Consider the following 28000-nt stretch of genomic DNA (forward strand, 5'->3'; position numbering starts at 1 on the left):
ATAATTTATGTTTAATTGTTTTATTTTTATCAATGCATATAGTGCACCCATCACCAAGTATTTTTAGGTACACAAACAACAGATATTTGAAAATACATAAAATATTGACTCCAAAATGGACAAACTTAACAAATAATAATAAAGAATCTCTTTGTGGTTCAGGCGTGTCAAACAGATTTTAAAAACATAAACACAATTAAAGTTAACAGCACTAAAGCTATAAAGGGTTAAGATAAAGTTATACAATCATGTCCCAGAGTATCAGCACACTTATTCAATTCAGCTGGATTAGCACCTTGGCACTAGTTGCTGAATGGCTCCCAATTGCTATTACATTACCAACACCAGGTGTCAAAGATACCATTTTTTTAAGCAATAAGCAAAAGGCTTTTTTTTTTTCCGCCCAGCAGTTCTTTAGATAAAACATACAATAAACAGAGAGGAAAAAAAAATGTACTTGCTATATTTAAGTTTCTAACAATTAATTACTATGTTATCTATACTGTAAGAAATTCTTAAGTATTGTTGGCAATTGGAGTTGTGGAACAAGATGCAGTCTAGCTCTTCCTATGTAATTTCGGATACATAGTCGGCAGAGCTGACAAAGAGAAGATGGTGTGGCTGTAAACAATAAAGAAAATTGTTTAATTGTACAACTATGAAAGCCAGCACTTTGTTTTACAACAGTCTTGCACAATAATAGGATTTCTAAAAAAACAAAGTTCACATTTTGCAAATTTGACATTTTTCTTCATTCTGTTTCCTTCACTGCCTTTCTGCCCTCAAAGATAAAGACTGGGGCTGCTTAAACCTTAATAATAGTTAGGGAAATACTAAAGAAAGCAAGACAAGGTCAGTTTTTTTAAATTAAAAACCAGCTCCCAGAAAATATCTGATGTCAATAACTTTAAAAACTGCAGACTTCTTATTTTGGGATTTTTTTATTTATAGCACAGATTACATACCTGCTACAGCACTACCAATGCATCACTGCAACAAGAACAAGTAGGCAAAATACCCTAAGATCCTGGACCATATTTAGTGGTCTTACTAGTTAATCATAATGTCTTTATCACTCTGCCCCCCACTCATTCAAAGTGCTATTTTCTGTGGACAATAAACCTGTATCTGTTTCATGCCATGTAATTTTTTTTCTTTGCTCTCACTTTTAAAAACACTACTAACCTTACTAAATTTGTGAACACATACAGTTTTTAGAGGGGTTTTGTTAGTAGCATTCAGACTACAGGGTGGTTTTTCTGGAGGTAAACATGAATCAGTGTTACTTGTCAGTTCACCTCTAAAGAGATGCCCATGGTTATTGAAATAGTTTCATTCTCTTGTGGCTTATTTTTATATTATATATAGTTCAATCTGAACAAGTCCAGTTCCCTCTGGAATATTCTCTCTCTCCAAAGCAGATAGGCCTTTAAGAGGTGTGAGAAACTATAGACTCTTTAGTCTCCTGTTTCTCAGGTTTTAAAATTTTGTAAAGAAAATTTAGAAAATTAAACTTCTTATGCTTTTTGCCCACAATCAAAATTTGCTTTATATGCACATAAAATACATATTCAAAAATATTATGACAGCTGACCAAAATGAAATATATATTTAACCTGAAATTTAAATACACTGTTTCTTTTTAACAAGGTCTGTAAAAACCAATAAAAATGTAGCTTTAATGTCTACTTAAATAACATATGACAGTACTTTTTCAGCTTGTATAAATTCTGATGCTGCTTGGCCAGTGGGCTCTGGCCTGAGGCTAAATATTTCAGAGCATGTTTATAGTTAGAAAGAAAATTACCTGAATGCTCATATATTAATTTCATACAGCACAGTCAGTGTTACCTTCTATAACATGGGTCGTTTGGATCGTTAAATTGGGGGCTTTTCTAGGTGGGTTTGCTTTTTTTTAATAATACAAGTTGCAGTTTCAAATATAAACATCTAAAACTTACCTTCATGGAAGAGCAGCAGTCTCTCCACTAAACTGCTTGGGGCAGCTAAATCAACAGGCCTCTCAAAATCTGAATTTTTGGCATTTATGTCTGCCCCAAATTCAAGGAGTAAGTTTACAATCTCTGTACTAGAATGCTGGGCAGCAGCATGGAGTGGAGTTTGCAAATGCTTTCCTTTCTGCACGTTGGCACCTGGTGGGTAGATGCACGTAAAGAGACAGAAGAAGGGATTAATTAAATTTACCATCGAGTAAGAAAGACAAGGCTACAAAACAAACAAAAACCACCACTGGCCTGGAATGCCACAGTGCATTTAGCCACTTTATTATTTTATTGCACAGAACTATAACTGATCACATCAGTGTTTTGTTTGAGTTTTGTTTTTTTATCCTAGGTTTTATTATCCAAGTACAACCAGATAAAAAGGTATTAGGTAACCAATCAGGTAACATGAGCATCACTGTTGCCTAATTATAAAAAGCACTTTTTGTTCATATTTAAGGAAATTTACACTACATAAAAAACATACTTTTCTTAAGTCTTAAAAAAAATCACTAAACTGAAGTTTTGTATTTATATTCTTGTGAGTACACCAACTCCAGAAAGAATCTTGAATGCCTTACAATTTTTCACATGTTAAAGAAAAGAGTTTGAAATAGAGCTGCAAAAGAGTTTGAAATAGACTCCCATCACATCCAACCTTCATTTATTAATCTATAAATTAGTTTTAATTTTAATTAAGGTGAGATACACAGTCAGAAAAGCTAATAGCGGAAAAAAAACCCCAAACCATTAATTCTCCCAATCCATGGGTTCTAATCATTACACTTTTATATTAATAGGTAATTTTGAACATGTTTTAAATTAAAATGGACTAAATTAATTTGCAAAAATCCATACAAGGGTTAAACTAAACTAGCTAGTATGGAATAATCTCTCTTACACAGGGAAGCTGTTGGTTCATCTAAAACCTAGCGTTCTTCAGACTTATTACATACCTTGTGAGGCCAAAAATTGCCTTCTGCTCCAACTTTACTCCCTGAATCAACACTTTTTGCATTTTAAATGTCCATTTGAGTAAAATAATAATGTCACAGGTCTAGAAATTGGATCTGAAATCTGAATAATTCACTGTTCTTAATATTAACAATTGGAGCATACTTTTGCAATCTATTGCTTATTGTCTATCTGCCTTTCAACTTCTAATACATTCTCACAAACTGATAAAACACGAAAAAATTTAATTTACAGAAGTAGCTACTTATATTCTCAATTTACATACCCTTTTCTACTTCAGGGCACCAACAAATGTCTGTTTTTTTCTGTATGGTAGTATTTGAATCCCAAAGTATGCTAATTACACTTCTGCTGTTCTTAAACAGAAAAAATCATGACTCAGGATAATTAATCATCCAAGGAGATGGACTCAATGAGAAATACTTTAACTGCTTGTTTAAGTTCTAAATATAGCATACAATCAACTAGAAAAACTATTCTGGTGCAAGGATAGCAAGGCTGAATTATTCATGTATACATTTAAATCCTTGCTCTGCGGATGCAAAAGCCCTGTATGTAAATACCTGAAATGCAGCAAATTGTCTTTCAGCTATGCCAATTGTGTCCCTGGACTTGTGCTGAAACAGAGACAGCCTTCAACATCTCTTACCCATTGATTAAGTAAATAATCTGAAATTTAGGATCTGATGCCTTTTACCTCACCCCTTCCCTCTGCAACTCAGCCTCTATGCCTCATGCAAAGATCAGTCAGAACTTGCTGAAGAATGAAAGCGAGTGGGACTTCATTGCTAAAGTAGTTTGAAATCTCAGTGATTACTATATGAAATTTCTCAAAGCTCATTTTTTACCTTTGTTTTTCCTACAGAAAATTAATATCTACAAAACTGCACTATGTGCTGAAAATTTTGAATATCCTTTCTTACTGGTCTTGCTTCCTTTTTTCCTTTTCTACTTACTATGGCACCAAAAAAAAAAAAAAAAAGTAAGTTATAAGAAAACATGACTCAGCATAAACTTTGAAGTAGAGCCCTGCAAGCAAGAGTTCCAGTTCAATTGGCTGAGCACAGCTGACTCCAAAGGCGAATACAATATGCTTATTTTACAGACCGCTAATATTTTTATTAAATCATGACATACCTGCATAAAGAAGCTTTCGAATGCAATGGATCTGCTGTGAAACACAAGCTACATACAGAGGTGTTCCTAAATGAGGAAGATCTTGGTCAACATCTATACCCCAGGATATCAGTACCTCCAGGCATTCACTGTGACCTGTCAGTACAAAGCATGACAGTTTGATCGACTTCAGTACACTGTCTCATGGACAAACTCATTTCTCAGACATTGCTCAGCTGCTCCATGTTTATTGAGGAGCTGATTTCTTACCTCTGCTGGCTGCTTCATGTGTTGGTGAGGGCAGACAGGACTCCCACTGAGCTTTGGCACCGTATTGTAACAGCAGCTCAGCACATGCTGCACTGCCTCTCGAACAGGCATTAAATAAAGGTGTCACTCCATCAATTGTTGTAGCATTTACCTAGAATATATAAAATCTGTTTACAAAAAGAATGAAAAACAAGGTAGATTTTTAAACAGGAAATAGTTAGAAATGGCATTAAAAAATACTAATTAAAATAACAAGTTAACTGACCAGTCTCTGTGAAACTGTCTTCCTCTTACCATGCTTCTCAGTTGGAATTAGTTTACTACTATTCTTGTTAAAGTATGTTGGATAAATACACCTGGAATACTAAAGAGCATATATTGACATCTGGGCAGTAAATAATTTTCAAAAGTCATTGCAATGAGCTTGTTTCAATGATACAGAAAATTTACACTTTGCATACTAACAGGATAAAGGGATCTTCTCTCCACAGCTCTAGCAGGAATTGAGAATTATTTGCCATTTTCTTCTGTTGTTTTAGTCTCCAGGTTCAAGTGATACTTCACAGGATGGAGACAAAGCTAATAGCATAGGCTCACTGCTTCAATACCAACCTCACTCTTCAACTGAGTATTTCCAGTGTGAAAGAGTAAGGAGACAAAGTAGGCAACTTTGTCAGGCCTAATAATACTAAAGGAGGAACACAGCTATGAGAAGGCTCCTTCCTCTGCCCAATCTCCTTCTATTCACCCCCCAAACACAACAAAACAATTAAAACTACTAAAAATAAACCAGGTGAGAAAAATAATTATTTTTCTTACACTTTTGTATCTTTACACTCCTTGTGTTAGCTGAAGTAGGGAGAAATTTGCTTTCAAAATATCTATGTATCTTTTTTTCTTTTTCTGTAGTAACACATATGTATTCCACATGGTTCTGAAAACTGAATTTTAAGAACAATAAATATTTCTATTTCAAAGATCAGAGACCTGGGAAGCTATGCACTTGAACTCTGATGTCAGCAGACATTTCACTGAAAGTGATCTGTAAGGTCCCATTTTCATTTTGGGATAAAAGATGAGACAGCCTATGTCAGGAGTACAGAAAAGAGACTGGTTTTTTCTACTCATACCATAGAATTTTAAAAGGACACAAGTGTAGTGAGACAGCAGACATTCTGAAGATTAAAAAAACATTCTTCTGAAAGCCACTCAAAGCAAGAGGATCCCAATAAAGTAGAAGAATGTGTTCCATATTTTTGAAGAGAAATATCATAATAAATACTGCTAACAGATTCACTCCAACTCATTACTGTCCCCCGTGGCTGCCCATCACTCTCATTTGCTAGCATTCAGATGGCAGCTGTAATTACATGAGATGAACATAGCCAATCGGGTAAGTAGAGACCAATTTCATTAAAATCAAGGAATAGATCCTTCTCAGTTAAGCCAAGGTTAGAATTGGACTTCATATAAAAGAAAACAAAACTAAAGCCTTACATTCGCTCCTGCTTCAAGGAGGATTCTTGCACATCCTACATGGTCTCCCAGGCAGGCTTCATGGAGTGGAGTTACTTGGTCAATTGTCAGTGTGTCTACATTGTACCCCTAAAATAGATGTGAATGGTATTTAAAGATCATACAAAACCTATTAAGAGTTGTTTCCTCACATTACTGTTCAAATTAATAGTTTACAATACTCTAAATAGGCTTAAAACTCAACTGCAATAAATTAATCCTCAGTGAGCATTTATTTTTAATCAGAAATAGGCATAAAATATGCAGACTGTTTAGATGCACAGTGACAGGGCAAAAGACAACAGACCCAAGTCAGAACACGACAAATTCCAAGTAGCTATGTGGAAAAAAATTTAACTGGGGGACAGTGAGACCCTGAAACAGATGAGAGAAAGGGTGGTGCATCTCCAGTCTTGATAATCATTAAAACCCTCTAAACTCTCCTATGATTCTACCAACCTGTGACTTAAGGACTGAAATATCCAAAGCTATGAATTTCAGCAAATAAAACACTTACTGGTTTGATAAAATCACCAAGCCCTCTAAATTTTTTGAAGTACATGTTGTTTGATTCTTAAGAAATAACAGTTTTATCTACCTGCTTTCATCAAATGTATTCTATAGTATAATTATTCAATATTGAAATAGCTAATAGGACAATATTGTAATATAAAAATTTAGCATTTAGTCTCTCCCTTTGATATTAGCAATTTTTTTTTTAAAATGACAACATTGCAAAATGCAGAATCTTTAAGTGATTCTTGCTGTTAACTAATATCTTCCTGACTAGCTCTATTTACCCAAAGGCTTAAAGCAATGAAACTGCTTTATATTGATTTATATCATGCAAGAGGGGAAGACTGACATAAATTTAGACACAATTTTGGTTTTTGTTTTATTTTGTTTTGTGGGGGAACAGGAATTAAAAGATACAGAGGAAATATTTTAAATACTAGCTTATATCTTATAATATGAAACATTCCTAAATATGTATTTCTCTGAAAAATTCAAGTGAAAAAAAGCAAAACAAAGTATACTAAATCTGCATTGATAATCTATGCTGAGAAATTAAATAACATTAAAAATGAAAGCAATTGTAAAAACAGAGCCTTCACCTGTGACAATAAAGTCTTCAGAGAAAGAAGACGTCCTTGACTGGCTGCCTCATGCAGAGGTGAGCGATCTGCCCAAGAACCTATATAATAACAACATTTATTGAATAAGCCATATGAATTAGAAAGGGTTTGGAATGCACAGAAAAAAACAGAAAATATGATGCACAGAATGAAGTCAAATATCCTATGAAATTAATTCTTCCTCTTTAGAGACTCAAATGATCGGTTCCTAAACAGTAACAAAATTGCTCTATTATTAATTGTAAATATCTCTAATAAATCATTATGTGGTCCACAGAACAAAACATTGAGACATTGATATCAGTAATCTATTTAATAAATTCATTAATTATCATATTCCACTTCTATTTTTGCATTGTTCATTTTTAATACACATAATAAAACTTTGTAGCTGGAATATAGGCATTATTTGAACTTAAACCAGATGTAAAGCTGTCTGAAGAAGTCACAAAGAAGCCGGTTTATATGAAAAGCAATGTGGGTATCTTTATGTCTGGTGAGATTAATTTGAAGCTACTACACAAGTACAAGGAGAGAAATGCAGTGAGAATCACAGTAAAAAGTTACTACAGTAGAAATAAGATATAAAGTCTAAGTTCTCATTCCATAAACTAATAGGCTTGAAAATAATTAGATATGTTTATGGTAAAGGTTTGGCCTTTATTTTAATTTATTTATCACCCTCAAAAGAGAAAGGTGAAAAAAAATAGTAACCCAACAACAACCCTGCGTTCACACACATAACCCTCCATAGCTCCCAGCCCAGCTTGCAGAGCCATCCTGAAGCTCTTGCTGAAGGACCTGCCCTTTCCTCTGCAAGCCTGCACACTGACACGTCCCTTCTAGCCAGCCAAGGCTGCAGGCAGACCTGATACCGATTCATGGCAGGAATTTTGAAAATTCAGTTTTAAGAGGCTATGCAAGGAAGAAACATCTTCAAAATGTATTATGAATTATCAGTATTTATTCCTCTAAGAACAAAATCACTAGAACTTTAAAATATTAATACAATCAATTGTGTGAGTTATATCAAGCTGCCTAAAATTCCTGAAGAGAGAATTAGCCCAGAACAATGAATTGGTAACATTGGCAGATGACTCTTCCAGGTGTGCAGGTTTGACTCTGCCACGGACAGGGACTGCCTACAGAGCCAGCTACTGCATTTACTGGCAAAGCAATGAGTCAGAAATGCAAAGGCTGTTGCTCAATCACTGGCAGTCACCAGCCTAAGCTCTAAGATAACTACACACCAGAAATAGACCTTGTTTCTGTTTCCTACTGACTCCTTCTGTCCACTAGCCTGCTTCAGAAAGTACACTTCTGTTTACTATAAACAACCCCCTCAAATCACATCAAGAATGACGAAAATGTTAAGGCTGAAAAGAAATCAGGGCCCAGTTAAAAACATGAAATAGTGCACAATAGGAAATTGTAGATAAAACCTCCATTTTCCTACTGGTGTTAGTGAATGAGACTAAAACTTACACAGAAGTATGACTGCATCTTGGAGAACACAGTGCACTTTGTGACTCAGCACTACTGAATACTACTGAGATCAAAAACTTGGCAAAACAAAAGCACAGATGATTATTTAAATTATCATAAGGCTACATAAAGCTGATACAGAAGTTTAAAAATATGACAGTAAGGTTTTATAAACCTGATTTAAAAAATGCAGGAAGATTTCTATCATGTCAGAGTATCCTGTATGTGTGAAGATCCTTAAAATCTTTCATCTATAGCAGTAGATGGACTATTGGCAAGAACCAGCTTGCAATCCTCTGTCAGAATTATTTGCACAGAGCTCTGGTCATCTGTGAGTGCATGTATATATACAAGCACACACATTACTGCCTGTACTTTTTACTTCAGGTTTATTTAATGTAATGTTCTAAAATTCTTATTGATAGTCCAAATTTAAAAAAGAAAAAAAAAAAAAAAAGAAAAAAAAAGCAAACAAAAAGCAAACAAAAAAACCAAACAAACAAACAAAAAAACCCCACAAAACAAAACAAACAAATAAAACAAAAACACCACAAAAAAAAACCCCACTTAAAAAACCCCCCACACAAAGTGATTAGGATTATAAGGGCTAGTATACATTAAAAAAACTTTGAGCTCAGAAACCTGCAAGTGACCCAATTTTGACAAATCATCAGTATTTTCCTTGTCATACCAATAAGCTCAGATAGATTTACTGTACTGTGGTTTGGATGTGTGTAATCACTATGAGTATTTCGATCAGTCTTTTTCTTCTTCTGCAGTAGTATCTGAATGAGTACTCAAGTTGTTCTAATTCAAATAAATTAGATCCATTAAGTTCTCCTGCTGGCTGCTGCAAAAAATTCCTCAAATTTAAATCTGTATTTAGAGGTAGCTTTTGGTCATTTCGTCCCTCTGTCTCTATAGATGAGAACATCTCTTTCTCTACAGTTTATCCTACTCAATGGAAAGAAAAAAAAAAAAACAACTGATTATATGGAAAAATATCCTATAAAATCGCAAGAATTACAAGGATTTTATGCTCATTCAATACACTTACATTTCAGACATTTTTGTAGCCATGTATAAACACAACAAAGATGCAGGAAGGATCTGAAAGCAACAATTTTCCACCTTTATTTCCTTCACCTCCTTCCATCTTGGACAGAAGAATAGAATAATGTTTATTAATTACTCCAGTGACATTTGATAATCAAATTATGCCAGATCCTGTTATAAGCTCTGGTTTGCACCTAGACCCATCTGTCTTCAGGGAGAGATATTCAGCAGCCAGCTGTTTCTGATAAATCCATAAAATACAAAATGCTTGTATCATCTCTACTACAAATAAAATCTAAAAGCAAAACACTGCAGAACTATTTTGTGCCAACCAAGTTTGGAAAAAGAAAATTCACGTTCCAACTGACTTCTTGACATACATAGTAATTCATCATTAAATACCACTGGGACAAGAATATGTTCAAGATAAATATTTACCACAAACAAACATCAAAGGTGTTCTTAAATTCTTTGCCTAGATTACTGCCTTCTGCTAATCTACAAATTACAGTGTCTCTCACTTAGAAGTCATTAGCAAAAATATAAACGCTTTCATTCATTGTGTTTGTAATAGCAGTAGTAGCATAAATAGTCTATTCCAAAAGTGGTAATGCATAAATTCCCTACAGTCTCTGACAATGCTGAATACAAAATATCTCTAACTATATACAGAAGACACATTAGTTCCAAATTCTCTAATGTATAGTTTACCAGAAGGGCAAACTATAACAAAGCATCATTGCTTTGTAAGCATTAACAAGAAAGAATAAATATATTCACTGCATTAACAGGTGAAGTTAAAAAAAATTACAAATTATTATACAATACCTAAATCTCCATCTCCCCATGGCACTTCCAGCCAATTGCAATTATAAATCCTACTCATTTCTTTCAATCTGGAAAATAAAAAAAAATTAAAATAATAATAATAAAAAAAATCTGCTCTTGCTAGTTGGACCTGTTCCTAAAACACCCTGGCTATGTTTGGAAGATCAGCAGCTCCCTGTAATTTGAACTTTCAGCCTTCAGTAAACACAGCTTTGAATATATGAGTGTGTACAAGTTGTCAGTTTCTTATGGTAAAGGACTGCTGCCTTTTTTGTCAGTTTTTCACATTTTTTTCTTTAACATAACAACTTCTCAAAGTGCCAATATCTGTGCATTGGCTTTCCAAGGCAGATTAACCGGAATTTCAGAAGAGAAACTCACAGTGAAATCAAGAAAGCCTTGACATGAATAAACTGCAGGAAAAACTCCTCCTTTTTTAACCTCGTGCAAAGACATACAGTTTTGTGTCCTCAAAAATCAGTATCAGTACATAGATTTTAAGGGAAGCACTGCCAAATGTCCCTATGTCTGAACATGTTTCAAATGCTGTTTGAGCTGTACCTGAACTGTTTTTCTTTTAGTAGTTCGTGATTCCTTCGATTATGTTCTAAAATATTCTTTGGTTTTTGAACTGGGGCATTGATAGCTATTCTCAGCAGCAAAAACGTCCAAAAATAGAGTTTTGCAATTCTTGACTTTGATTCATTTCTAAGTCATTAACATTCTCTTCCTCACATTTCCCTAGAGACTTCACTCCTTTACATCCTTTACCTGCAATTATCTATAAGTCATTCCTGCAATTATAATCATAGTAGTAAAATACTAAGTAAAAATATTTTCACAATAGTCTTTACCTCCAGCCATGTCATTCCTTTTGTATTTACTTCTAAAAATTTTTCAAGCCTCCAAAAAAAAAAAACAACCAAAAAATAACAAAACAACAACCCTCCAACTCAGTATAAAAAGTACGTTAAAGGTTAGACTTTCAAAAGGAGAACTGTAATGAATGAAGTTCTCACTGACTTCCTTGGGAGATTATTTATCCCAGGGCTCAGAACTTTAAAAAATTACTGCTCTATGGCTAAATAGGTGGAGTCCCAGCCATCAGAACAAGCACTATCATCAAAGAAGAACTGAAAATAAAAGCCTGACACAGCTCATTACTGGGAGATGAGAAACACAGTATTTGAAAAGTGTTGTAGCTAGTATTTATTTCTGCAAAACCAAAAGCTATCTATTAAGACCAGTACTGTTACCTTTTATTTTGTAAGATGCATCTGAGTGCTTCAGCTTCTGGCAACTGAAGCAACAGACAGGATCAATAACTAAAGAGAAAAATCCTGCAACATCAGAGTGCCAAGACCAACAGAATCACTTGACTCCAGTTGTTGAACGTGTCTGATATTTTGTATATCTAATTAGGTTCAAAAAAATTTTTTTTGTGGCACTATGAAATTACTCATTTGTCTAAATCCCTTGTAAGATAAAGAAGCATGTCAACTACTTAGTTGAAAACTACTGAAAAAATCTTCAACAAAGGATTTAAACTTTAAAAAATGTATCTATGATGCTTAACTACCATAATTAGATATGGCCAGAAAAAACAGAAGCCACTTTTTTTTTTTAATAAATGAAGTTTAAACAGTCAATACTGAAGAACTCCAAAAGAATCAGAATTTAGGCTAGAGATTATTACAATATGTCTGAAAGAGATGTCATTCAAGTGGCGTTTACATATGTCATTTCAATGTTTCAAATAATATGAAAATTCTCTAACTAGATAACTATATAACTCTGTGTGTGTGTATATATATATATATATATATGCATACAAACAATGACAACTTGCTTGATTCAAATCAGTATAATTTCCAATGTTTATCATAATGTAGGCTTTAAATCCACAAACTGGGGACTTCATTCCGAGTGTAAATGCTAACAACTCCCTATTCCTAAAAGCCATACAAAGCTTTCCCACACAGTTCTCTCTCTAATGCACCCGCACCACATGACTACACATTAGTTTTGCCATTCCAGTGTTGCATTCAGTGAATGAGTTAGTATTCAGAATTTTTTTTTATCTCCATGTCTAGCAGGATCTCTTTAAGACACGTCATCCAAACTACAAACTCACTGTAACATTGTTAATTTTATACTGCCTTTTTCAGGTATTGTCCCAATAATAAAAGAATACTTCAACTCCCCTGCTGAACCTATATCAGAACATCATACATTCATACTATTTTATAACTAAGGAACAAAAGACAGAGTTTTGATGCCTGAATTATAAAATCATTCTAACAGCTTATTTTTTTTTCTGAGTTCTTAAACAGAGTGCACACTAAAAGCACAGTTTAATTATGGTTATGAGAGCTCTGAGCTGCTGATATTTCAGCTTTAGATAATAATAGCCATTATCAGCCAAAAAGCTTTTACATTGGATGACTGGTCTTAAAACACATAGGTTCCAAAGCAAAGACAACAATTTACTTTTATGGGCATTAAAACATTAACCCTTTCTCCCAACCATTCACAGCATGCTTTCTAACCTTTGCATCAAACAGTAGAACACAGGGTATGTTTTTTCTGAGTATAAAACAAATGCATTCTCAGAACATCATTCATGCTGCACAGCTCAGGAGGCTGGGGCTTTGTGGAAGAGCACAGCATGTGACTGTGCTGTCAAATACTGGGGTATAATGCCCTGAATGGTCAAATCAGGGCGGCACAATTAACATTTTGAGTGTTTGGCATTGCATTTTTGCACACTTTTCCCACAGAAACACGAGCCACTGAACTCTACAAAAAAGCCTAGAATAACACAACAGCAATTTCCAAACACAGCTTGATGGTTCCCAACAGAAGCAACACTATGCTATGTGAAGATGATGGCGATGGCAATGGCGGGAGCAGCAGCAGTCGCTGCTGGCTCTGCGCTCGGCCACGCACGTGTGGGAAGGAGTGTGTCAGGCCCCTTCTCATGTCACATGAAAGCACAGCCACAGCTCCCATGCACAGGTTGTTTTTTCCATCTTCTTGAAGCATAAACAACTGTCTGGATATTTTTCTAACCTAAACTAGCTTTCAAAGTCTGTGTGCCCTAGCCAGAATGCCAAGATGTAAAATCACATATATCTCCAAATTCAGTAATCTATTAGATCCTCATCAGATATGCTTTGAGTAGGAGGAGCAGCTGGTAATATTCTTTGGCTGTTACTATTTCCTTGGACATGTCACTAAAACAAAGTAAGGGTTATTCAGTCCCCTTCCCAGCTAGAAGGTGACAGAAAAGGCATATGGACATTCTGAGCTGTGTCAAACACAGTCTCAGCCCTAGTCCAGAGTACAAACAATTTTTCCCAAACTGTGCTGAGAATTCTCTGTATTTTCCCAGCCTGCCTGAGAGTGAATGCAGCCCAGGGCTAATTCCAAGCCTTATAAACAGCAAGCAATTGTGCAGCAAATCTGGGCCCAGTGTGTGATTTTTGTCACATCTACGAGATCTTCAAGCCAGTAGGCTGAAGGCCTTTTCCCATTTTGACTCTATCCTTTCACCCTTCTACCCAATCCTATGATATATTCCACCCTCTGCATCACTTTCAGTCCACTTTCCAATCTGCCTATTTAATTACAGACTGCATTGCAGTATGACTTTCTCTCCCTGTGCCCTGCAAGGCTGCCTGTAGAGCCAAGTCAGGTTTGGATACCTGCATGGATGAAACAGAGAGGAAGGGGAAAAAACATCCTTCAGACTTGATAAAAGATATACTTGTTATTCAAGTGCACTGCAACAGTCAGAAGCCTTAATTGCAACAGAAGTCTCTCAGTACTTCAGGATGTCTATCAATAAATGTATATTCCCAGCATGGCAATCACAAAAAGGCTCTAGGAGCTAGACCCTGTTAAGATGGACTAGAAAATTTTAGTTTACATATTTTACTTATATTCTGAGAATTGCAAAACTAGAATAATTGTGGCTAGAATAATTTCTTTGTAAGAGTAGCAAGAGAGCCTAACCTTCAACCATGTAATGGAGTGGCTAGTACTAACACTGATAAACTCTTGTGAAATTTCTTTTCAGCTGAGGGATATTGTCCAAGTTTTTTTTTGAAAATACTGACCTAACCAGCTAAAATGACCATAAATAAAAGTTTCTTTAAGTCAGGAAATCTTAGCCCAAAAGGTGAAAAACATGAGGGCTCTGTGTATTAAAACTGATTAATAAATGCAATCACACAGTATCATTGCATTCAAATGGTTACTTGGAAGATAAGGAAACTGGTGCTTATATTCTTGAATATTGCTTAGTTCTGAGACTGTAATTAATGGAAATCATCAAAGGTATTTTAAGAATAAGAATATATTTTAAGACTATAGCTAACATATAGCTATATTTTACACAGTAAATTCACAGTTCTTTTATGTAAAACATATGAACTCACTGCTGTCTACTACTTTCATTGACTATTTCAACATTTCTATTTTTTTAATTTTGTATCATGTCATCATGAATTTCAAGCTTGACTTCCATAATTTCTTTTTTGTTTCACTCTAAACCTTATGATATCATCAATATTAAATGGAATTATGATCACTCTTTAAAAAAATTCCTCTTAAGATTCTTGCAATTATTCAAGGCTCCCTTTTACACACTTGGACTATGGAAAAAAAAAAGATACAGGAAAATATGGCACACGCAATAGGAGTCCTAAACACTTCTAAGAGAGTTTATTTCTCACTGTTGAAAATGTCAGTGTTCAGCAACTTCAATACCTCCTAAGTACCTCTCTATGCAAGCCTTTACAATTATATTTTGTCCTTAGTATCTTAGTACAGGAGAATAATTCTGTCACCTGTGTTCCTCTATTGCCTCCTATTTCAGCTATCTATAGACTCCTTACAAATAAAGTTATATGTAAAGTTTACTCCTCCCCCTCCTTTCATTCCCTGGTTCCCCATAGTAAACAATTAACCTTTAGTATCCAGTTACCTCGTGACAGGACAGCAAAAGTCAGGGTAAGTCAAGCCTTTAACACTTGCATAAAACAAATAGGGCAGATAAACAAGAAATGGTATTTTAGATCAGCTGATAAGAGAGCAGAAAGAACAAAAATAGCCTCAGTACCCTTGTGTTAACCCATGCAAGACAATAAAGTCCCACTAACAAAAGCATGCATTTACATTACAGCTAGGAAAAAAAAATCCAAAACCAAAAATCAGTTTTATAGCTAGACCATTACAAATTGGGTCAGCTTAGCATATTTCAGTACCGGTTTGTGAAATGGCTGCTATACTAACCTTGGCTGGTCAGAATACCCCAGCTAGCTTTCCGTTTTGCAGGGCACTCCCCTACACTTTCTAGGCGTCTTTTGGGGAGATTCTGGCTCCTCTGAACAGCAGTGTTTGTTGTCATGATCTGTTTCTCCAGGAAAGCCTGTCTGTCATTGGTGCAGGTACTCTGCTCTGACGAACATCCACAAATGATCTCTACTACCTTTTCTCCTCCTTTCGCTTTTTCACAAAGGATCTTGCTGTACTTACTGTAGAATGGCTACAACACTGAAATCCATTCAGTAACATTTACTAGCTTGGACTAGTGACTACAGAGTGGGGGAAGGGAAGGACTGCTCCAGCATTTTCTATTTTTAAAACAGAGAAAGAATCAGCTTAGCTACAGCATGAGTCTTAACTATTTACTTGATTTAAATGGAAAGAAGGTGTTAATTTTTTAATCATTTAACACAAAACCCCCCAGATTCTTAAAGCATAAGCATTCAAATGTTTTGCTGCTTGAATACCAAGCAGCCTAACACAGAAAACCAAAATTATTTTATCAGAATGGAAATTCTTTTAATAATAGTAACAACAACTATTACTGCATCAGGTTTTACTCATATGTAATGTGCAGTAAAGAGTGATTTTAGAATTCAGGAGAATCCATGAAACTATGAAACACTCCTGGTTTTCTATGGTTTGTTTCTTGGTTTTGTTTTGTTTTTTAAATAGGGTGAAAGTTATCCTACAAATGTCAACAGAAACTAAATCCTTAATAAAAGCATGTTTTGACTAAAAAAAAATTATTTTGCAAGTCTGACCCCGTTATGAAAGTAAGGCTGTGGTCTTGTCAGAAGAAGCACAGATCAATATTGTTTTAAAAATAGTAACAAAACCAACCAAAGAGTGCTAGAATTTTTTGTTCATTACTATGTATCAGCTGACACTGCACAACAGAAATCTGCAGAGAGAAGCAATCCATGATAAAATTGCATCACAGTAAAAGACAGTGATTTCTCTGTAATAATAACATGTTAAAATGCTGCCTTTACCTCCCTGGCATCTCCTTGTAGTATTTCCTCATTATGCTCTTCTACATAAAGTAGCCACTTGTAAATTTTTAACAAGCAAATCAACATTACTGAATTTCACTAATACTACTCTTTTCAGGTACCTGACAAAACTTAATCCCTAAAACTCTGAAATAATGCTCAGATATTTAATGAAATTTTCTATATCCCTCTTGGTTTTCTTTAGGGGAAAATCAGAGGCAAGATTATAGGTAGGTAGGGTGAGAGAAAGAAGAAGGAGCAGCTGCAAATCTCACCTTGCAATTGCAGCACAAGAGAGCTGTTTTACTTGGAAAAGTGCAACACCCTTTACAGAACAGAAGCAGGTGGGCTACTGCTCTTCTCACAAGAAGAACCAAACAGCACTCTCACAGACATTAGGCTGCTTTCAGACAACTGCTTTCCTCGGGTTTTATCTAGCTGAATAAATCAGAATATCTCCCAGACTGAAATAAACACTTCAACATATTCAATCTCGGCACGTAAATCTGAAACAGAGCTTTCACAAAAGGGCTCATTATAAATGGGACATCATAAATATATCGCTTCAATACTAGAATTAGGTTTTCTTCCGAGCAAATAAATGTGTACACATGTGCCTCTGCAGCAAGATACCAGCACTATTCTCCTGACAGTTTTTGTACTTGCCATGGCTCTGAGGCTCACCTCAGTTTTAAATTTCCATTTGGAATGGAATTCCAGGACTCTCAGGAGAAGGTGGTGAGGATCACGATCAAGCAAAGCATCTTGGACTGCAGAGCAGGAATTGACAGTGGTCTGGCAAGAAAAAATCTACATTTTTTTGTAGGAGTTTTGTGGGTGAGGCTGTCAGCTGAGAATGAATCTGCATCTTTCTACAGGAGCGGTACAAACCTGGAAGGACTTCATACAAATGCTTTCCACATTGATTCCAGCCTCTGTTCTCTCTCACTTGTCTGGGAGGTGTGACTGGCAGGAGAAGGAAGCCAGCAGGTACACAGACAGCTGCCATGGCTTCCAAGAGGCAGAGCCCCACAGGAGCCAGCATCACCTGATCCCTTGGGCAGACAACTGCACAGGAGGCAAGGAGCTCCCCATGCAGTCAGAGCAGCCCCAAAACCCTCCACCTCCAAAGCACGGCTCACAGGAAAAGTATCTCCACTACACAGTGATATTCCATAGATGCTTGCCACTCATTGAGTTACTTTAAATACTCTAGAGGACATTTTAAAAATATGCATTTTTGTGCCTTAAAGAAGGCAAAGCTGCAGGACTCTAGAAGGAACTTTTCACTAAATTCTGCTAGGCCCAACCATTTAACCTCCAAAAAACATTAAAAAATCTTATTAAAACAGTTCACAAATACAAGATTAAAAAAAAAAAAAAAAAAAAAGCAGCTAAACCAGCATCAAAAATCATCTGAAATTATGTTAAAAGTATACTTGAGATGAGGGAATGAACATGGTTAAAACCATGGAGTAAAGCTGAAGACTGTGCTACTTCACTTCCACCTCTGGCATGGAATTGCTGTGTGATCTTTCTCACGTCAACCGTCTATGCTCTGGACTACATTAACTACAAAATAAAAATCAGTATCCTTCAACTTCCTACCAACATTAGGTAATAAAACTATTAACATTCAAAACTACAAAACCACTTAGGCTTAGTTCTGAGATTACGTTCTTCAGATTTTTCTCTATAGAAGACATTGAAAGACTTCCAAAATCTGCCAGAAAACCTTTAATACAAGTCTAAGTAGATGTCCAAGCATGTAAAAAATACAGCTGACCATTATTTTTCCTGACTTGGCAAACAAGCAATTAGGGACAGCATTTAGATTACAGCTCCTCATGGAAGCAATGCAGTTACCCTCAAAAAAGCAGCCAGGGGAAGGGGCAGATGCTACAGTCTGAGAGTAAGGCAACCAGAGGACTTTACTGATGGGGTTGGAATTCTGGCCTAAATTAGCATACAAGCTTTAAATAAAGCACTACGTTAAATTTCATTAATAATTAGTTCTGTTCAAATTTATAACCCAGAGGAAGAAGTGCTGAAGGAAACTCTCAAAATCTTTTTATTCCAGTTTTCTGTAAAAGGAAATATGAGTAAAGTTTCAACACTTCCAGGTTAGCACATAGCTCTGAGTTTAAAGGGGCAACAGTTCTTAACAGGTGGGAATGAAAATAGAAGTAAATTTTTGTTCCTCCCTTTCAGCAGGGAACTCACTCTATTTTCAAGACTATTTTTAAGGCAACAGAGATGCAATTGTGGTAACACACAAAAATGTGTTCATTAAACCAACAATACCCATACCCCCTTGACCTTTCAGCATATGATGCAGTCCAATGCAATACAGGTCCAATAATTTATCTTACGAAAAATTGCACAAAATTGCACCATTTTTAAACGCCACAGATGAGTATTTTGTGTGCAACCACCTCAAAACAGCAAACTGATGACCCACCTTGCTTCCCAAACATCTCTGTACTTTCAGGTTACTCTGTTTTCATGACCAGGATTTTTATGGGGTCACAGTGACTGCATGGAACGTGCCACACTAAATTCTGGAACAAGACTAGAAACTGATTCTTCCTGCTCATGTGATCCACACCCTGCAGCCATGAAGCTGAAATGACAGACAGGCTCCCTGTGGCTCAGAGCCAGTACCTCAGCAGTGGCCTGTTATTTGACATTGCCAAAAACAAACCAGAAGAAATCTTGAACATTCCTCCCTGTAAGAGATGCAAGGATGAAGCAAATTTTAGGAAGGACTGAAGAACTGTGGTTTCTGACAAAAACAGCATCCTACAAGGCCACAGGGGTGGCCACTGTTACATTCTACAGTGCTAGCCCAATGCCAAGGAACATAAATGCACCATGAATGTACACGGATAAAGCTCTAGGAGGAGAACAGGGAAAGGCCTGCAACAACTTTTTATTTGTTTGTTAAATAGATCCTTGCATCAAGCCATACTTCATGGCAAGTATGATGGTGATATAAGTCATTAGCCGGCAACCAGAAGCTTAGGCATTATCCAGGTCACCAACCAGTCCTCCTGACAAATACCAGCAGATAGGTAGATAATGCTTTAATGCTCACTAGTTACTTAAGCATAAAATTACATTTCTTTACACCATTATAAGCACTAAAAAATTCTATTACATACTCTTAGTACAACCTCATCACTGTCTCTTAGCTGGAAATCCAAATCAGTAGTAGTAGTAGCAGCAGTAGTAGTAGTAGTAGTAGAGAAAGAAGAAGATGATGATGATGATGATGCTAGCAACAGCATGGCTGTCTGGATATTAATTTCCCTACCTCTTCTCCTGAGATTTCTACAGTTGTTATAGCTTATGTCCTTGGATGCTGGGACATAACTGAAGGTTGAAAAAAGATTTAAATTTCTGATATGACAAAGGCTTTGTCTCAGGCCTTCCAGAAGTTAAATACAAAACAATGATACATTTATTACATTTCTTGGCTTGTTTGCAATGTGTACCTGTCAGACTCTTCATGCAGACAAGGCAGCAGTAACATAAAATACTTGCTAATAGGTAAACTAAACTAAATCACAGAAGTCATAGAGTGGAACCTAAGCAAATCAGTTACCAAACAGGCCTGAGCTTCAGATATTGACAGAAAGACACACACAGGCATGAAACCAGTAGTCAGCATAGGAGTGGTAAAGGGCACCCCAGAGAGAATCTTCAATTATGGTGAAAGAACAGCCACAAAGAGAGAGAGTGCATATCTCTTGCCAGAAAGACTCCAGACATGGCAGAGAGTAACATCCACGAGTGCAACAGATGCAGCATGCCACAAAGGATTTATGGCCAGCCAGCCAGCACTGCTGCAGTCCTGAGCAGAGCTCAGCACTTAGGCATGCTATGCAACTCCCCCCAAGCCAGCACCATCTAACTGGCAGAAGTTCACTCGCTGTTTGCCTGCATTGCGAGTGTTTGAGAACATCCCCTGCAAGAGAGGAATGTGAATAGCAAAACCCTGGCCACAAGAATCCAGTGGCTGAAGGAAGGAACATCACCTTCAGGGAGCTTTGCTATTTTGGTCTTCCCCTGTTGCCTTATGCCCCACCAATGCAAGAAAGACCAGTGCAGCTGGTACAACTGAGCTTGCCCCAAGCCAATACTGCAGTTTTCTGCATATTTTCTTTAACACCAGTTCTCTTTAAAGCCTTGCAGACAGATTGGTCCAGGTTTGTCTTTCAGCCTTATTGCTCAGTCTTATTGCTATGCGCCTTTAAAACCCCAGGTTTTAAGATACATCAGAGTTCATAATGTTCACTTTGTACTTTTATTATGTCATAAGCTTACTCTTCATTTCACACAGAAAAAATACAGAAATCAATTAATGAAGGGCATTTCCATGTGAGTTTAGAGTGTGCACCCCAAGCAAGCGAATACGACCTAGGCTGGCAACAAGTTAAGGTCCATATTCAGAAAAAAAAATACATTTCAAGAAGGCACACCTGAATGAAACCAACCAAAAAATGCAGCTGGTGGACCTCAAGGAGGTCCTCACAAACACAGAAGAGTAAAAAAGCCCCACAACCAAATCCACATGACAGGCTATATCAGTTTCTTCTAGAGAGGCAAGCATGCAAACAGGCTCCAGCATACATATTCACTAGATGTTTCTGTGGCCTCAGAAACTTTCTTTCAGATGAGGGATGTAAAAAATTGAAAATTTTGAATTAAAAGTAACATGCTTGCCAAGAGATGTTCTTGCTTTTTGTTGCTGCAAATAAGTCAGGAATCCAGCCATGCCAACTTAGTTGCATCATATAACTCTGAGCAAAACCTCTTTAAGGTAGAATATGTTCTTCAAAAAAGAATGTTCTGGTATTTATCTAATATGTAGTGTCATTTTCTTCTTTCAAATAAGGTGCCTTTTTGGTGTTATTTTTCAGTATGATTCTTCTTTGGCAGTCATTTGTCATACTAGGCAAAGTTATTTGGCATACAAGAGAAAGTGATGAGCTCCATCAAAAAATCCCCCCCTTCTAAAATTTCAAAAAAGAATATCCACACTATCTTAAGCATTTTTACATCATTAGCTTACGTGCTGTGAATGAAAAACAAATGCTAAATGTGGTGCCTTACACCAAGGGTATGGTGAATAGGTATGCCATACAATATTCCTATCATTGCTAAATGAATCTCCATTGTATCCAGGAAGCTAAGAGAGGTCTTGTATGGCTTTTATTAATAGAACTGTGATCTCCGTGGAATGCAAGTTGAGAAAATGCCTCATGCCTATCTTCCCTACCTAACAACTGTTGCTGAGTGGCATTATCAATTGCAACTTCTTAGGATAAAATAAATATGAAAACTTTGCTCTAATCATTCACTACAAGCCTTCCAAACAATAGACCTCTAACAGTGAAACACAACATTATTGCCTATTTATGAGCTGTATTTTAAGGACCAGTTTCTTGGGACTACCCAAGCAGTTCTCAGTGTACAAGAAAAAAATGGAAACAGAAAACTTCATAGTATTTACCAGTCTCTGGAAGAAAATGGCGACTCCAGTAGACTGAACTACCACTATCCTGCCAATGGCTTAATTTAGCCTAACTAGCGTACTGAGCTTTCCTACCTTGCCTGACCAAGGCAGATACAGCAAAGTTAGGTAGCTTAGAATTTGCTACGGTCATTCAAGAGTAGACTTTCTTAACCTTAGAAGAAACCAGGGCATAATTCACCTCTCCTGTTCTGCAAAACCAGAATGTATTTTAAGAAGCATACCACAAACACAATTCCTGCTTTCAAGCAACTTTAACTTATACACTTATGGATAAAGTGAAATTTTATACAAATTTTTGTGAAAAGAGGTGACATAATTAAAAAATTGTTTATGCTACGTTAACCTCTGGAATTTTTTTTTTTTCATAAGAAGGTTCCTCTCTATCACTTTCTGCTTGTAGATGATTTTGACAATTACTGAGTATCAGGTTTACTTTTGATAAAATAGACACCTTCCGCCTTATAAAAATGTTTATGAGTGGGAACTATGCCTCCTTCTATAAAGTTATCTTTAGTAACAAAGTATAGGCTCTTTCATACAAACCAAGATCTTACCAGTATTTTTTGGCAGAATTTATATCTTACAGACCGAAAACATCTGATAATTGATTAATTCTTTGGATTTGATCCACAAAATTTGAAATCACCTCATACCACAGCACTACTACCTCATCCTAAAACAACTAAACCATAAAATTCATCTGAAGCTCCAACCCAGTGCTCCTATACACAGTGCACTTTCATGATATGACTTGTTAGTTGGTATAGTGGGAAGAGTCTAAAAGCAGCTTTTGACCCGCCAGTGCTCATCCAGCAACAGCTGTACAAAAGGCTGATTTATTAACTCTTCACAGATCTGGAAATACCATGAGAGAAGAAATGTTACTGTGCAGATCACTGTCATTACACATAGTTTTCTAAGGAGCTAAATATACCCAAAGTTAATTTTCAAGTTAGTTTATTCTTGTATATCAGTTTGTAGGGCACAGAATTTTAAATGGAGCAAACATATACTTGTTATGTCTTTACCCATTAAGAAATAAATTAATAAAATGTTGACTTTTGCAAAGTTTCAAATGCAAGAAATATGTAAATGCTCACTTCAACACAATAAATAAAGAAACACTAGGCACCACAACCTATTTCCAACACAGCTCTAGTCCCTGATTGGAAAGCACTTGGCTCCAAACAACTGATCAGTCCCTTTCAAATCAATGGGGCAAGTGTATATGAGTAAGTGTTTACAAAATTAGTGCCAAAGTTAAAAATAACCCAGCAAATGGCACCTTTATAACAGAATGGATCCCTTTTTCATTTAATTTTTTTAATGGTACTAATACCACTGACTTCACTGAAAAAAAAAATAATTCAACTCTTAATAGCATATTAAGACACAGGTCTTCAATTCACTTTAAGCAAACGTAAAAGACTGCAAATTTCTGTCCTGCATTTGGTGCTCTTCAGGCTTTTAATATTGTGAATGATAGATTAATGCATTTATTTTTATGCAGGCAGTAGATGACACTAAATTGTAGATGCTACAACTGCCCACAGGGAAGCAATTCAAAACAGACAAGTAAAACAGAGAAAGTGTCTGATACCAAGACAACATGAAATTAGCTGGAGCCCAGTACAAATTACTATACTAGAGAGGAAAAAGCAAATGCACAATACAGTGACTTTAACATATGGTTTACAGGCTACAGCCTCTATCCATAATACTTTACTGCTGAGGGGGCAGCATCATTCCAGGAGGTATTACACAGGGTGCCATATACATGGCACATGACAAAAGTGTTCCACTTGTATGCAACTGATAGTTCCCCTGGTTACACGCATAAAGTCTCAGCTGGAGCACTCTGTTTAACATGGGAAATGAGACATCAGTAAAGATGTCTGTAAACTATATATGAGCTGGCACTAATCCAAGGGAGAGCAACTGCAGTACCTCCAGGTGCTAGAAAATAAGACTTAGGAGGACAGACTAAGTTAAATCCTTTTTACTTTATTCTAGAAAAGAAAAAAACAGCATAAGTAGGAGAATGCATTATAATAGTCCTTAAATTGATTACTTCTCATACACAGAGAGAAACCATTATATTTCATGAATTTAGTTGGCAGAAATAAAGATTTAGGTCACCCTTGGGGGAAGTGGGAAGCAGTTTAGAGATGAGAACAGAAAACCTGCAGTTGGTTGCATAAGAACGCTGCAGAAATCACAATTACTAAGCATTTAAAAAACAGGTTAGCCAAACATTCACCAGATAACTCATATATATTTGATTCTAGAGCATTCAATTTACCTCTGAAGGTACCTTTCAGCTATACACAAGAAAAGTTTCACTCAGACATAATTTCCATAAGCAAATGAAAGTGCCTTATAATTAGTAGAGCTTTTACATGCACTTTTTTAGTCTTAGCTGATGCTGAACACTGATCTAGTTCCTGTATTTCATTATCACATAAACAGTATAATAATTTCTAATTAATGACTGTGACATTATCCAGCCATTCATATACACTTGAGATCTAAAGGATAAACGGAGTGTAGATTGCTGACTATTGAAACTGAAAATATTCCTGAAATATTAAGCAACAAAGTATGACCCATTTCACCACTAACATTTAACAACACCAGACAAAGCAGATGACACAGGCAAAGCTGTCTCCTTATATTTAATAAAGAAAAAGTGACACAATAAAGTAAGTCAGCCTTGAAATGCATGATCCCTGGGGCTCAGTTCCAGAACTGACCTCTGTACCTTCCGTTTGACAAAAGGAGTTCCACCAAAAACTACTTCTCTGTACCTGAAACACCCTCAATTACACAGACTTCATAAAAGAAAAACTTATTTTAACTCAAGGAGTCACTTTAGAAAGTATGAAATAAAGCCTGTGCCTAGTAGCACATTATGTCCAAAGGCTCTTTTTTCTTCAAAATTATAGCACTCTGTCCTAGCCAAGCCATTACAACAGCAATAATGAATCTTTTGTTATTAAAAGCAAACCTAAAATACCATTCCTAACAGAATTTTGAGAGTATGTAATCAGGTTAAAATTAGAAAATAAAAAGAAACATTTCCTCTAATTTGAATTACTTATTGAAACACTATAAACTTCAATTAGCTAATGATAGATGCTAGGCTAATTATCTAGCTTGGTGGTTCTTTGTGCTGTGTTTGTTCTGCCAAGGTTTCTCTGCTACTTGAGAAAAAACATAGAATGGATCATTAATTAGGAGGATACTCAGTATTTAATTTTACAATGTAATGTTTCAAGCAGTTTAATGCTTCATGTTACTTACTGTACATCTTTTCGATATCACTTCTAATATTGTTACATGTATTACAAGAATTCTGCTGAGGCATCCCTGTGTTTCACCAACACCAAAAAATCAAATCCCACAACACATTGTGAGTTCAGACACTAGCATGACTATTTCCACAGACATAGCACTAAAGTATAGAAAAGATAAAATAATGATTCTGAGGACAATTATTTGCATCCCAAAGAGCAAGGACTGCTGCTGTTAGTCACAACAAATGGATGAATAGCAGATTCTGTAACACTAGCTGAACATGTGCTTACAACTGTTACAAACCCAGAACCAACCACGGCAAGCTGGACAGCGAAAAATGAAGACACACTGTTGTTGAGCTGCAAAAAGTACAATGTAAGCACAAAATAGTTGCATTAACCATTTTCTTTTAATAAAATAACCAGAAAACTATAAAATCTACCACACGTTTGATCCTTAAATCAATAAAAACCTCTGCTACCTGACCGAAACAGTAACCTGCAAGAGTGATAGATTTTCATCTTCTGCATTGGCCAGCTACTAGAATGCTTAGTAATACTTAATGCTTAAAATTTTTTTAGGTATGAGATGAGACTTTTGACAAATGACCGAATTACAGATTCCTGGGTTCAGCAACAGGCAACACCATAAACACTATTTTACTCTCCATCCTGACGCATGTTATTCCTTTCCCTCCAGTTCCTCCCAAGTCTCTTTCCTTCTGCACCCAGCTCATATGTTGGTATTCCCATAAAGAGCTGCCTTAGAGCTAGGGAGCAGCTTTTGGCAAAAAATTCTTGACTTCAAGTAAGGCCTTCCCCATTCTCTGCAAGTATTCCTGTCTGTGCTCTTCGTATCCTACTGTAATGAATATATACATACATACCCACACCCTCCCACACATATCTATCTGCACATACACTCACATACAAACACACATGCACAGTAATGGTGTCATTAACAGGCTCAGATGTAAAAACCCTGGGTTTCAGAGCTCGTGCAGAAAACACATGATGTAAATCCATCTCAAGTAAATCTTCTGCAAAGTAAGCTAATTCCTACTTTAGGATTTAAGCCTTTCTTTCTGGATTGCAAATTTTAACAACCCTACACAAAATGTCTAGCTTTAGTCCCAGCATTGAAGACTGAAAAAATCTTTTGAGTTTGAAACCGTTTCTGGCTCATTTCTATAGTTTCTCTCTTTATGTTTAACTTGGGCTCTGTCTTCACATTTGTGGTACCTAGGGATGAGTGGTAAAGGCAGTAAGAGGCAAGACAAGTCATCCTGTTCCATTGCCTAACTCAGCTTGATGCCACCCCAGAATACAAAGAAAAACAATAAAGACAAGTGAGGTAGCAAGGATCCCCAGTAGAGCAAAATCAGGGCTCAGTCACATACCAGCATGCCACAATTTAGAAGAAAGAGTGTTCTGTAATGCAGAATAACTGGATGAAAATGGTACCTTGCTACAGATGAGCTTGGGGCAACAGTTCTGCCAAAGTTCTGCATATGTGAACAGAAAAAGGAATTTCCACAAGAGTTTTCAACCCAGTGAAATCTGAAGGGCTTCCACACACATGCCCAAAAGCTGGCCTAACAAAGTGTTACTAAGGTTCCTGCTATGTGCCAAGAGACAACTTTTTCAAGGCATATGAGGACTATATCCCTCAAAAAATTGCTATATGAAAATTTTACCCTAATCAAGACATAATTTTCAGAAATATTTGGACCAGTTTTACTGGAGTGTTGCAAAATAATCATATGCCAAACATGGACAATTTCAACTATGCATGGTAAGCTGGGGAACATTAGGAGCAATTGGGAAAATAGTCCCAGATTGGGAATTATCAGCAACCTTATTTATATACAGCCATTTTAAATATAGGCCTCTCTCCTAACAGAAACCTGGCTGTGATATTTCAGTTTTATTCTGAACTTAATATTTATTAAAAAAAAAAATTAAAAAAACCAAACAAAAAAGCTCACATAATCTAACAACCTTCATACTGATGACTTTTGCTATAAAAAACACACCAACAAGTACAGAAAAAACCCCACTCACACAAGTAATTTGAAAAACTGAACGCAAATGAGGCTAGCAGATAAGTAATTACCTGAAAAACAAAATCCCCAAACAGTAGTGATAACAAAGTATGTACAAATATACCTTGTCCTTGAGGAACTCCATAAAATTCAGCAGCTATCCTTGCTGCTTCCTTACGGTTTCCTTTCACAATGTAGAAATGACTAAGTATAGCAAGGCTGATCTTCACAAAAAGTTTAAAACAAAAAAGTGAAAGTATAGTAAAGTAGACATTGGATAACTGCTGCGCAAAAGGGCGACTTTCTTCTATGACAGTCATTGCTGCAGCAAAATCTCTGTCCGTGTTTGGGTCGGGCTCTCAAATGTGTTGATAAGATCATATGGCTCCAGCCATGCACTCTTGGGA

The 28000-nt window shown here is 36.2% G+C and overlaps 1 protein-coding gene across 4 annotated transcripts; it reads right to left on the bottom strand.

Moving 5' to 3' along the window:
• Positions 1-4: 4 nt before the first annotated feature.
• ASB5 (ankyrin repeat and SOCS box containing 5) lies at positions 5-27996 on the bottom strand. 4 transcript variants are annotated; one of them, XM_041479850.1, is made up of 8 exons: positions 27665-27884; positions 10385-10452; positions 6995-7074; positions 5862-5969; positions 4365-4515; positions 4116-4250; positions 1962-2153; positions 5-621 (listed from the first exon to the last, which is right to left on the bottom strand). In XM_041479850.1, the coding sequence occupies exons 1-8, from the start codon at positions 27736-27738 to the stop codon at positions 494-496; spliced, it is 936 nt and encodes a 311-aa protein (XP_041335784.1). In that variant the 5' UTR covers positions 27739-27884; the 3' UTR covers positions 5-493. The 4 variants fall into 4 exon arrangements, with proteins under 4 accessions (XP_041335784.1, XP_041335786.1, XP_041335782.1 ...); XM_041479852.1 differs by having other exon boundaries at positions 27718-27838; XM_041479848.1 differs by lacking the exon at positions 10385-10452 and having other exon boundaries at positions 27718-27996.
• Positions 27997-28000: the final 4 nt, after the last annotated feature.

This window comes from Pyrgilauda ruficollis, unplaced genomic scaffold, assembly GCF_017590135.1.
Source record: "Pyrgilauda ruficollis isolate IOZ18807 unplaced genomic scaffold, ASM1759013v1 scaffold5, whole genome shotgun sequence".
Lineage (NCBI taxonomy): Eukaryota > Metazoa > Chordata > Aves > Passeriformes > Passeridae > Pyrgilauda > Pyrgilauda ruficollis.